Raw genomic sequence first — 13,498 nt, forward strand, 5'->3', positions numbered from 1 at the left:
AATATTTTAAATCTGGTAGTTAGATATACGCGCGATGTTATATAGCGCGTGTAATCAACGTACCTGAAGCAGCGCGTATTTTGATCTTATTGTTTAATGAACTTGTATGGCATACAAGCCATTAGGGCTTGTATGCAGAGCTTTTCCGTTATAGATACTAAGAGAATCGTAATAATAAAGACATAATCTCCTATAATAAATTTTCAGATATACTAAATAATACTAATTGATCCTAATTGATTCTAATTATATTCTAACACTTTTCTCATCTAGTTTTTGTTGTTCGGAACTGTGATTATTTGTTAATGATCTTTTCTTTTTTCACAGGCTACTAGGCATGCAGAAATGGAAGCAGTGGACGTGCTTTTAGAGCAGTGGCAGAAAAATGGATTATCAATGTCTGAGGTTGCTGAAAAGTTCTCAAACTGCACCCTTTATGTTACCTGTGAACCATGCATAATGTGTGCTTCTGCTTTGTCCATTTTAGGTAGGTAGGTAGGTATGTTCCCTTAACTGTTTCCTCACCCATTTGTTTGAACTTTGTGAGTTGTATTCAGGTATAAAGGAAGTGTTTTATGGGTGCTCAAATGATAAATTTGGAGGTTGTGGATCAATATTGTCATTGCATCAAAGTAGCACTGACTCACCCAACAAGTATGCTTTCCCAAAATCAATTATTTTCATTTTTTGTTGTGTTGAACTGCAAGTCATCATTTACATTAGATTCCCCTTTTCTGATCAATAGTGAAGTTCCACTGGGAAAAGGGTTTAAATGTACTGGAGGTATAATGGCATCAGAAGCGGTGCTTCTCCTGCGAACATTCTATGAACAGGGAAATCCAAATGGTTGGTTTCTTCTAAGTTTGACCATGTATTTGGAACTCTTTTTTTTTGTCAGTTGTTTTATTTTTTTATAACTTTTCTTAATGTTATTCTCAGCTCCGAAGCCCCATAGGCCTGTAGCAGTAGCTTCTTACAAGAATGAACTTGAACTTGTACATCAATAGGTTGGTTTTCATTATTATTATTTTTTCATGTCACTAATATTGTGATTTATACTAGTTTCTTCTATTGTTTTAGTTCTGTCTAGTTAGTTGCTGATATGGTTGAAGCTGTCTTTCAATGTCCAGCACAAGAAGAATGCTTAAGGCTGACCAATTAGAAGAATGTCTTAAAATTTAAATTTCAGTTTTATTTAATTTGTATTTTTTATATCTTATTCGATAAAAACTCATCTAATATTTTTTTTAATAGTTAGAATTTTTCTTTACTTATCTGAATATTAACGCTTTTAAAATTATTAAAATGTAGGGCTCCCCAGAAAGCGCCCTTTGTGGGTTAGAGGCGTTAATACCAAGTTGTAAAATCAAATCCTCAAAGTTTAATTTTTGGGTTGTTTCGAAAAGGTTTCTGGTTGATGAAGTTAGAAATGTTAAAAGCTTGGTTTATCAGTAAGTCTTCTCCTTCAGCATTTGGGAAGAACGATGTAATTACAGATTTTCTGGGTACCAAAGTGGCTAAGTTATTGTTGATCACAAAGTTTTCTTACCTTTTGGTTCTCTTAACATATTGATGCGAGAATGAATAAAAATTACTACATAAAACAATTAGTTTGTGATGAAATTTAATTGTACAAGTCTAAGATGAAGGTGGCCGAGATGGAGAACCACACTTGTAGAAATACAATTATGCCGCATTTATAAATAATTTGATTATTATTAAACTTCAAAACAATTGCTTCCTCTAAACATAAAAGGTGAGGCATGAAAATTGGATTAACAATGAACATGTAGTACAATTTCTTACCCTGTTGTGTTGATGTAAACAAAAAAATTAAAAGAGAAACCAAAAAAAGTGCTATGCAACTCCGCAAAATTATTTGAACCAGCTAGGCTTTCACACTGTTGACTATGGTTGCACAACTTGCATTGGGAATTTCGAATGAGGGTACTTAGCGAAAAAGTATTTAGTACATGTCAATCTGCATAACATTGTTCATAAGATTGGTCTAAATTTAACAATATTCAATGCAAAAAATGTTAACATGCTTATTTTTTCACTACAATGATAACTTGCATCTCAGGTTGACATTGATTTTAGTAAAGAGCCAATTAGAAATGGAAAGAATGTGTACTTAAAAGATATCTGGCGTAGTACTAAAGAGGTCTCAATGTCAGAGGTATAAAGAAAAGCGAAATCATGGAAATGAATTTATATTAGGCTGCGTTTGGCGACTGTTTTAGAATCACAGGACGGCTAAAAAATTTTGATATGGAAGCAAAATGAGTGATATATTTTAATATGGTAATTTTTTGTGTTTTTTAAAATTGTGGGAGTACACAAATCGGAGGGATTTGTGTTTAAAAAGTTAAAAAAAATTCAGAGTACACAAAAATCGGACCATGCGAATTGTTTGATTTTAAAATTTTGCTTAAGAAATCGCATGGTCCGACTTGTGGTTGGACAAATATGAATTTCGGAAGCTAGAAAACGGACCCTCCGAGTTGTTTGTTGTTGTCACTTTTTTTATGAAATGGAATATCAAACGCAATTCAGATCGTCCGTTTATTGACGGAGAACTCGCACGATCCGAATTCTGTGACACCACATGACTGTGAAGCACCTGTATTCCCCATATCTAAGTCTAACACCAATTTTACTTTCATATTCAAATTAAAATATTCAAATTAAAAAGTGTGATAGGACAATATTTTTACATTTAGTGTCTCGAGAACTAAGACAGGCGCCAAACAGGCCTTAACGAATGTGATTATTAGCATTCCAAAAATATTGTTTGTTATGCACATGTTAGGCTCTTCAAACTTATGTGCTTCCCACGTCCAAAAAAAAAAAAAAACTTATGTGCTTCCTGAAATGTTCAAGAGAATGTATGAGTCTATTTCAAAACGGAATCCAATGTGGGATCAGCTTTCAATTCGGGCTGCTTCTCTCTATTCATGGGATCCAAACTTAACCTACATGCATGAGCCTCCTTATTTCAAGAATATGACAATTCTACTATGCATATACTCTTTATAGTAGGCATCATTTTAATATTAGTATTTTCTTAACCATTAATACATATTATCTTTGTCTTGTTAAACAATAATTTAAATGCATAATTAATTATTAATAATTCTATTTTTATAGGAGTGACATGAGAATGTGGTAACATAGTGGTGCAGGTGGAGCTGGTATATATAGTTTATCCGCAGCTTGATTAAGCAATGAGCTCTTTGTTCTTATGCTTCCATTTGCATGTGTATACAAATAAATACAATTTACTTTTTTTTTTTTAAATAAAATACTATGTGAATATGATGATGTCAATTCCTTGTTTATTCCATATCTAATTTCCATTTTATTAAAATGATATTTTATTTTTAGTTTGTCTCTTTTAAGTAGGGGTGGCGAAGTGGGCCGCCACACCTCTCCCCGCCAAGGCCCGTGCCATAAACAGGGCGGGCCAACTAAGATGGGTTTAAAATGCTAACCTGTCCCGTTTTATGGTGAATTGGTGGGTCCCGCTTGATTTTTTTTAAATAAAATTTATTAAAATTAATAAAAAATAATAATTAAAAAATCAAATACAAATAAAAAATTGCTAAATTATAATATAATTTTTTATTATCTTTTTTATAATTTTTAATTTCAATAAAATTGTTTAAAATAATATTTGTTAATAGAATCATCTTTATTTTTAAAAATAAGTCACATAATTTGAGCATATATACGAAATTATAAAATAAAATAAATAAAGTTAATAACTAAAAGCCAATGAGTTATAGCTCAAATGGCATAGTCTCCCCATACTCAATTAAGAAGTTGCGGGTTCGAGTCTCCTATCTTTGGTAAAAAAAAAAAGTTAATAACTAAAGGAATAATAAAAACAAAAAAAAAGTGTTTAAAAATTATATAGTTATTAATTTTGTAGCAATAATCACTCTTTTATTTAATAAAAAATAAAATAAAATAAAAGCCTTTGGCCCTAGCAGGCTGACTCACCCCGCCCGCCAAAATCCGCATAATTGGCAGTGCAATTTTAGCATTTTTTTTTTATTCGACAGATTTTAAATCTTCAGCAGATTGACCTGACGAATTCGACTGTTTTGCTATCCTACTTTTAAGCATTACCATAAGGCAATTAGATTTTATGTTTATATAATTTTATTAAATTACTAATAATTCATTCAACTTGATGAAGTTAAAAGTTAACTGTAGAAGTTTTATGTTGTAGTTCAAATCAAATGAATTTTCTTTCAAAAAATTGAACAATCTTTATTAAACTAATCACCATCGCCATTAAACCAAACGCTTTTGTTAGGTTAGCTAGCTAATTAAAATTAAAAGAGTGAATATCACATTCGGTCCTGACAATTATCTCGAAAGAACAATGAGGCTCCAAAAAAAAAAAAACACCCAATTCGGTCCCTGATAATTTTGTTTGAGACTGATTAGCTCCTGTGCAAAAAAAAATAACATTGATTTTTTTTTTGCACAAGAATCTCGTTGTTCTTTCGAAGTAATTGTCAGGGGCCGGGTTAGGTTGTTTTTTTTTTGTCAGGGGCCGGGTTGGGTTTTTTTTTTTCAGGGGCCTCGTTGTCTTTCGAGGTAATTGTCAGGGGCTGATTTGGGTTTTTCTCAAATTAGACTGATGAAATAGTTCATTTTTTTATCTGTTTAAATAAATATTAAAAATTAATATTTTATATCATATATATAACACTTTATAGACTAATAATAAACTTTTAAATAAAATTTAAATCACAATAAATTAATCTTTAATTTATCAAATTAAAAATTATCATAAAAAAATAATAATTAGTCTTGTATATCATAATTCATAATGTTCATAAGTCATTAGTGTGTTACTACAAACGAAATATTTTTAAATATATTTAAAATATTAGTGTGTTAATAGTTTTAATTGTTAATTTCAATTATAAAATATATAATTATATTAATTAAATTTAACAGTTAAAATTATTAAAATATCGGTGATTTAATACTGGTTGTTACGGTGGGTAACCGGAGATTAATGGGCTGAATGGCGTTGGTTGGCCCAAACGTATGAAGGAGGTGGCTTTCGAGTGGATCCGTTACTCGGTGTCCTCCGTCCGACTTGTTCGTGTGAATGAATGGGGGGTGGTACCTGCAAAGACACTCCGATGCCTAAGTTAGCAAGAGTGTGAGCAGGTTAGAGAGTATTGGAACTTAGAGATACCTGAATGGTGTCAGTGTATTTATAGTGGGGAACCAATAACCACCGCTAAAGTAGTGCCACCTTTTTAGGTGGATAACCGTTCCCATATCTTAGGGAGGTTAAGATATGGCTCTATGAAGTGGTTAGAGAGTTTCTAGGGCAGTTACTCATTCGAATGAGTGTTATCTGCCAGCTAACCCTCGTATCCGACTTATTTGGAGCAGGTCGTGTTCAGTACCGACTTCTTGGGATGAAGGCTGATACTGGGTGAGGGCCAACCCTTTAGGTTGGGCTTCTTTGCTTGGATCCTGGGCCTTTATTATTGGGCCAGGGTATGAACAGTGCCCCTACTCGAGCCCAATTTCTTTTTAAGATTTGGGTTCGAGTATTCTACTCGGGGTCGTAGCCGATTTGTAAGAGGACCGACGTGATGGTTTGAAACCGACGTGACCTTTCGTGACCTTTTGGTTCTGACAGTTACGTCTAATCAAGCGTCGTGTCCGTTAGGGGTGTGCGTAGGGATTCAATAGCCTTGGTAACGGTGCATCTTCATTAATGACTGCCCCTATTTTACCATTATGCCTCTAACGTTCTTATAAATACTTTCCCTCTCTTTCATTGTTTCAATTCTGCGATCTTTCAAATTTTCCTTGCATTCGTTCGTACTGCATTCTTGTGCTTTCGAAGGCTTTTGCTTCCAACCCTTATTTCCAGATAAAGGTTAGTTCTTTAATATGCCTTTGTAGATAAATTTGATTTGCAGACTTTAGTTTCGCATCCCCCTCCCTTTAGAGACCGTGTTGGTGATTTTTCTTTTCCCCTTGTAGGTTTTGTCACCCCTTTTTTAGAAAAAGAAATGGCTTCTATAGATGCTCTCTCTCACTGGGTCGATGTCACAGTCTTAGGGGAGGAACCCTCAGTCGATTCTGAGTTTATCACCCATCTTCGTACTCGCCACAGAATTTGTTCTTCTGAGGAGGACGAGCCGAAGTATGAGTTAGTGGCCCCGGGTCCAGAACACCGGGTTTGCTTTGGGAGGGTTAATGAGGCGGCCTCCCATTTTTTCTTTATGTATGAGTGTATGATCACCCGTTTGGGTGTTTTTCTTCCTTTTTCAGACTTTGAGATGTCTGTTTTACGTCATTGCCGAGTCGCTCCTACCCAGCTTCACCCCAACTCTTGGGGTTTTTTGAAAATTTATCAATTCATCAGCCAGGCTTTAGAGTTTCCGACTTCTTTAAAGATTTTTTTCATCTTTTTCATATGACAAAACCCTTTAGTGGGCTAAACAATAAACAACAGTGGGTATCGTTCCGAGCCATACAAGGTAGGAGAATTTTCACCCTTTTTGACGAATCCTTCCACGACTTCAAAAACTATTTTTTCAAAGTGCAAGCTGTAGAGGGTCACCACTCCTTTTTCCTGGATGATAATTCTTCCCCCCGCTTTCCTTTATACTGGTTGGAGGCCTCCCCTTGTGAAAAATATGGTCTTGACGACCTGGATGATGTGGAGGCAGTCATTGTGGGGTTCCTCCGAGAAGTTTGGGGGAGTTCTCCATACTTGGACACGAAAAAGTTTCTCCAGGGGTCTCCGAATTTTATCCAGGCGCAAATAGGTAGCTTTCATTTGGTTTTCCGACTTGTCTGATTAATTCTTCCGACTTGTCTAATCTATCAATTGTTGCTTTTTTCAGAGATGGCAAAAACAAATGCCCAGGAGTCTTACCAAAGAGTTTAGGAGGCCAAGGCGAGGTCTCGTGCCAGGTCTGGTGGTGCTAGGGCGGTTGCTTCTCCTCCTCCTCCTCCTCGGAACGTCGGGACTCCCTCCCAACCTATTGTGATTTCCTCTTCTGCTTCCTCTCTGCCACCCCCCTCCGTCCGACCTACTCCTGAACCAGAGAAGAGGAAGCGTAAGACCTTAGAATCTGGCGCTTCTGGTGAGGCGGACGCTCTTGCGTTCGTCCGAAAGAACATTTATCCCCATGCTCGTATGAGCATGGATGACGTTTCTGTTCGGCGCTACCTCACTGCTGTGGTTGAGGAGTGTCTCAAGACGGCGGGAGTTTGTGGCAAACTCTTAGATATATTTGAGAAGACTCCTCTCAGCTCTTTAGGGATGACCTCGAGGGTCGAGGAGCTGGAAGGCAGGCTTCGCATATATCAGGAGCACGAGAGGGAGTTGGAGGGGAAAGTCGCCAAGTTGAAGGAGGAGAGGGATAGCCTCCGGGAGAAGGAGAAGAAGTTGCAAGCCCAATACAACATGGAGGTGGATTTGAGGAAGGCAGTGCAAGCCAGCTACAACAGTTTATTTGATGATCTTGTGTCTGTAAAGAATGACTTGCTGAATGCCCGGAAGGCCTATACCGAGTTGGAGGACTCTATTGCGGATGGTGCTGATGAGGCTTGGAGGGTTTTTAAGGAGCAGGTCGGAGTCATTACTCCTGACTTGGACCTTTCTCCTTTAGACCCTGATAAGATTGTTATTGATGGTGCCATCGTGGATCCTCCTGTCCCCGTGGTGGAGTCCGAGTCCGATTTGAAGACTCGGGGGCAGAGGATCATAGAGTCCCCTCCTCGCTCTAAGGACGCTCCGAGCTCTTCTACCGCTCCTCCGACTTTCTCTCCAGCTCCTGGTCCTGGTGGTGGTGATCCTTCTACTCCTCTTGCAAAGAAGTAATTTGTTGGCTATTGGGGGTCCGGCCTGTGGGCCCCCCGTTTTTTTAAACTCTTTATATTTATTTGTTGATGTTTGAACAATTTTTGGCCTTTTAAGGCCGTAAACAAAATAGTTTTATCATACCCTTTTTTGATAAGGGTTTAATTTTAACGATTAAATAAATACCCTTTTTTTTTATAAGGGTTTTGAGTTACCTTGTGCGCGCATGCTTTTCTATTCGTAGTTCTTTTGACTTTTGATCTTTTCTGGAAAAAACCTTTTCTTTGGGCTTGTCTGCTTTTCTGAATCTTTTTAATCTTCAGGGCAGCCTTATAATCTTTTCTTAGTTTTTTCCTATCTCTTTTTGTTATTCCTAGTACTCAATTTCGTTTCATTGAGCTTTTCGTGACTTAGGCTACTTTTGCGATTCATTTTAGTTTTACTCGGTTTCGCATTCCGACTTATGAGTCGGACTGCTCCCGAGTTTATCATGATCGACTTCCATAGCCTCTTTACGCCGACTTGTACCTCGTCGTTTTATCCTGACGACCATCTAGGTCGGTTCATGGGATTTTCACGTTTTGTCGAGCTTAAATCGGCGCGTTTCGTAGAAAGAGAATAAAAAAAGGGAATTTTAAAAGAGATATTAAAATGAAAGAGATCTTTATTAATTGAGGAGGTACCTTATTGCTACTAAGGGCTTTTGACAATCTATTTTCCCTTAGCCTCTACTGTGATGCCTCGTTAAAAACCCTTCTCAGAAAAAACCCTTTGATTTTGGGAAAAAATCATGAAGTTGAGAAAAGAGTACATCAGGGAGTAGGGTTCGCTTTTTAGCTGTAGTACCTTTTCATATTACAAGCATGCCATGATCTTGGTAACTCGTTGCCGTCGAAGTCGGTTACCCTATAATAGCCTTTTCCTAAGACCTCGTTGATCTTGTATGGTCCTTTCCAGTTAGCAACGAGCTTTCCTTCCCCAGATTTGTTGACTCCAATGTCGTTTCTGATTAGGACCAAGTCATCTGGGGTGAAACTCCTTCGTATGACTTTTTTGTTGTATCTTGCGGTCATCCTTTGCTTCAACGCTGCTTCTCTTATCTGGGCTTCTTCTCGGACTTCGGGGAGCAAGTCGAGCTCCTCTTTGTGCCCCTGTATATTCCCGATCCCGTCGTGGAAGATTACTCTTGGGCTTTGCTCATTGACCTCTATTGGGATCATGGCTTCTACGCCATAAACTAGTCGGAAAGGTGTTTCTCCAGTGGCGGATTGGGGGGTTGTTCTGTAAGCCCATAGTACTTGTGGGAGCTCTTCAGCCCAAGCTCCTTTCGCATCTTGTAATTTTTTCTTCAGCCCTGCCAGTATGACTTTGTTGGCTGCTTCGGCTTGCCCATTGGCTTGTGGGTGTTCCACCGAGGTGAACTGGTGTTTGATGTTCATACCGGCTACTAGGCTTCTAAAGGTGGAGTCGGTGAACTGGGTTCCATTGTCTGTGGTAATGGAATAAGGTATCCCATACCTTGTGATGATATTTTTGTAGAGGAACCTCCGACTTCTTTGTGCAGTGATAGTGGCCAGTGGTTCTGCTTCTATCCACTTTGTGAAATAATCTATTCCCACTATTAGGTACCTGACTTGTCCTGGCGCCTGAGGGAAAGGACCTAACAAATCCATTCCCCATTTTGCAAAGGGCCACGGAGAAGTGATGCTAATGAGCTCCTCTGGAGGAGCCACGTGAAAATTTGCGTGCATTTGACATGGTTGGCACTTTTTCACAAACTCTGTGGCATCTTTCTGCAAGGTCGGCCAATAGAATCCAGCTCGGATTACTTTCCTAGCTAATGACCTTGCTCCGAGATGGTTTCCGCAGATTCCACTATGTACTTCCTCTAATACCTCGGTGGTTCTGGAGGTCGGTACACATTTTAATAACGGCGTTGATATCCCTCTTCTGTAGAGGATATTTCTTGCCAAGGTGTAGTGTTGTGCTTCCCTTCGGATTTTCTTGGCCTCCTTTTTCTCCTTGGGGAGGATGTCAAATTTCAGGTATTCGACTAAGGGGTTCATCCATCCGAGGTTTAATCCGACCACTTCGAAGACTTCTTGTTTGTCTTCTATTTTTACCACTGAAGGTTCATGGAGAGTCTCTTGAATCAGGCTTCTGTTATTTCCTCCTGGCTTGGTACTTGCTAACTTGGATAGGGCATCTGCTCTGCTGTTTAGATCCCGAGTTATGTGTTTCACCTCGGTTTCTGCAAAGCGCTCAAGGTGCTCCAAAGTTTTTTCCAAGTACCTCTTCATGTTTGGGTCCTTTGCCTGATATTCTCCACTTATTTGGGAGGTCACCACTTGGGAGTCGCTGTATATCATCACCTTTGTAGCACCGACTTCTTCTGCCAGCTTTAGTCCTGCGATCAAGGCTTCATACTCTGCCTGATTATTTGAAGCTGGGAATTCGAGCTTGAGGGAAACCTCTATCTGGGTTCCCCTTTCATCTACCAATATTATGCCTGCACCACTTCCTGTTTTGTTGGAGGATCCATCTACATAGAGTTTCCATGTAGTTGGTTTATCCTCTTGATCTCCTGCGTATTCTGCAATGAAGTCGGTGAGGCACTGGGCTTTAATCGCCGTCCGAGTTTCATACTTCAAGTCGAACTCGGAGAGCTCTATTGCCCATTGAACCATTCTTCCTGCCACATCCGTCTTTTGGAGGATTTGCTTCATGGGTTGGTTCGTGCGGACTCTTATTGTGTGAGCTTGAAAGTAAGGCCGTAGTCTTCGTGAGGCTACCACTAAGGAGTAGGCAAATTTCTCTAGTTTGTGGTATCTTAGCTCAGGGCCCTGTAGAACTTTACTGATGAAATAGATTGGGTGTTGACCGTCCTCGTCTTCTCTTATCAAGGCTGCTGAGACAGCCTTGTCTGCCACGGATAGGTATAGGACGAGGTCTTTTCCGGCTACAGGTCGGGTCAAAATAGGAGGTTGGCTCAAAAACTTTTTGAACTCCTTGAACGCCTCCTCGCATTCGGGAGTCCATTCAAACTGGCGTCCCTTTCTCAATAGGGAAAACAGTGGAAGGGATCTTAGTGCTGATCCTGCCAAAAACCTGGAGAGAGCTGCAAGTCGGCCGTTAAGTTGTTGGACTTCTCTTAAACAAGTTGGACTTCTCATTTCCAGGATAGCTCTACACTTATCGGGATTGGCTTCAATCCCTCTTTGCGTTAGCATGAATCCCAGAAATTTTCCTGCCTCCACCGTGAAGGCGCACTTTGCAGGATTTAGTCTCATCCCGTGCGACCTTATGGTGTCAAAGACTTGTGAAAGGTCAGGCAAGAGGTCGACTTCTTTCTTGGTCTTTACCAGCATATCGTCGACGTACACTTCCATTAAGCTCCCTAGGTGAGAGGCAAACACCTTATTCATCAACCTCTGGTAGGTGGCTCCTGCATTTTTTAATCCGAATGGCATGACCACGTAGCAAAAGTTGGCTCTGGGTGTGATGAATGATGTCTTCTCTTGGTCTGGCTCGTACATCGGGATTTGGTTATACCCCGAGTAGGCGTCCATGAACGACAAGTATTGATACCCCGAGCTAGAGTCTACTAGGGCATCAATGCTTGGTAGTGGATAAGGGTCCTTGGGACATGCCTTATTTAAGTCGGTATAGTCGACGCACATCCTCCATTTGCCATTTTGTTTTTTGACTAGCACGACATTGGCTAGCCATGTTGGGTATTTGACTTCTCTGATGAAGCCAGCTTCCAGGAGCGCCTGTACTTGCTCTTCCACTACTAGGGCTCGCTCTGGGCCGAGCTTGCGTCTTCTTTGTTGCACAGGTCGGGACCCCGAGTAGACCGAGAGTTTGTGGGACATGAGCTCGGGATCTATCCCAGGCATGTCGGAGGCCTTCCAGGTGAAGAGATCGGAATTATCTCTTAGGAGCTTAGTCAACCCTTGTCTTAGGGTTTCCCCTAGGTTGGCTCCTATGTGGGTGGTTTTTCCTTCCTCTTCGCCGACCTGAATCTCCTTGGTTTTTCTCCCGGGCTGTGGTCGCAACTCTTCTTTAATCCTTGCTCCACCGAGCTCTATTGTGTGGATTTCTTTGTTCTTTCCTCTCAGGTTTAGGCTTTCATTGTAGCATTTCCTTGCCAACTTCTGATCTCCCCTCACCGTTGCTATCCCCGCTGAGGTCGGGAATTTCATGCAGAGGTGGGGCGTCGATACCACCGCTCCGAGTCGATTAAGGGTAGCTTTGCCAATCAAAGCATTATAGGCTGACCCCACGTCGATGACTATAAAGTCTACGCTCAGAGTCTTTGATTTTTCCCCTTTTCCAAAGGTGGTGTGGAGGGGCAAAAATCCTAGTGGCTTTATTGGCGTGTTGCCTAATCCGTACAAGGTGTCGGGGTAGGCTCTTAACTCTTTCTCATCCAATCCCAGTTTGTCGAAAGCGGGCTTAAAGAGGATGTCCGCTGAACTTCCTTGGTCTACTAGTGTTCTGTGGAGATGGGCATTTGCCAGGATCATGGTAATTACCACTGGGTCTCGTGCCCCGGGATTATTCCTTGCCCATCCTCCTTTGTGAATGAAATGGTAGGGAGGTCGGATGACTCCTCTCTGACCTGGTAAACTCTCTTGAGATGTCTTTTACGAGAAGATTTTGTGAGTCCCCCTCCCGCAAACCCTCCTGAGATCATATGGATATGTCTCTCCAGAGTTTGTGGTGGTGGGTCTCTTCTATCCATATCATCTCACTTTCTTTTTCCATGAATGTCCGACCTTTCTATGAGATATCTGTCAAGCCGACCTTCTCTGGCCAGCTTTTCTATCACATTTTTAAGGTTGTAACAGTCGTTTGTGGAGTGCCCATATATCTTATGGTACTCACAGTAATCACCGCGGCTCCCCCCTCTTTTATTTTTAATGGGCCTGGGGGGAGGCAGCCTTTCAGTATTGCAAATTTTTCTGTATACATCCACTACAGGAGCTTTTAGAGGAGTATAAGAGTGATATTTTCTTGGCCTATCGAGGCCGAGTTCTTCCTTCTTCTTGGCTTCCCTCTCCCTCTCTTTTGTCGAGGGAGGGTGACCAGGTCGCCCACTCAGGTCTCTTAGCTTAGCATTTTCTTCCATATTGATGTACTTTTCAACTCTTTCCTGTACATCACTTAAAGAGGCGGGGTGTCTTTTTGATATGGACTGTGAGAAGGGACCTTCTCTAAGACCATTGACTAGCCCCATGATGACTGCCTCGGTGGGCAGGTCTCGAATCTCCAAACATGCTTTGTTGAACCTTTCCATATAGGCTCGTAAGGACTCCCCGACCTCCTGTTTTATTCCCAGGAGACTCGGTGCATGTTTTACTTTGTCTTTCTGGATGGAGAACCTCATCAAGAACTTCCTTGAGATGTCTTCAAAACTGGTAATCGACCTCGGAGGGAGGCTGTCGAACCACTTCATCGCTGCTTTTGACAAGGTTGTCGGAAAAGCTTTGCATCGCGTAGCATCAGAAGCGTCAGCCAGATACATCCGACTTTTAAAGTTGCTCAGATGATGCTTTGGATCAGTGGTTCCGTCGTAGAGGTCCATATCGGGGCTTCTAAAGTTTCTCGGAACTTTTGCCCTCATTATGTCCT

The 13,498-nt window shown here is 40.5% G+C and overlaps 1 protein-coding gene across 1 annotated transcript; it reads left to right on the forward strand.

The window, feature by feature from the left end:
* The first annotated feature begins 333 nt into the window (after positions 1 to 333).
* On the forward strand, positions 334 to 1,171 carry LOC112765829 (tRNA-specific adenosine deaminase TAD2-like). The gene is made up of 5 exons (XM_025811690.2): positions 334 to 487; positions 558 to 654; positions 746 to 846; positions 940 to 1,007; positions 1,091 to 1,171. The coding sequence occupies exons 1-4, from the start codon at positions 346 to 348 to the stop codon at positions 1,005 to 1,007; spliced, it is 408 nt and encodes a 135-aa protein (XP_025667475.2). The 5' UTR covers positions 334 to 345; the 3' UTR covers positions 1,091 to 1,171.
* Positions 1,172 to 13,498: the final 12,327 nt, after the last annotated feature.

Source organism: Arachis hypogaea, chromosome 17, assembly GCF_003086295.3.
Source record: "Arachis hypogaea cultivar Tifrunner chromosome 17, arahy.Tifrunner.gnm2.J5K5, whole genome shotgun sequence".
NCBI classification, from domain to species: domain Eukaryota; kingdom Viridiplantae; phylum Streptophyta; class Magnoliopsida; order Fabales; family Fabaceae; genus Arachis; species Arachis hypogaea.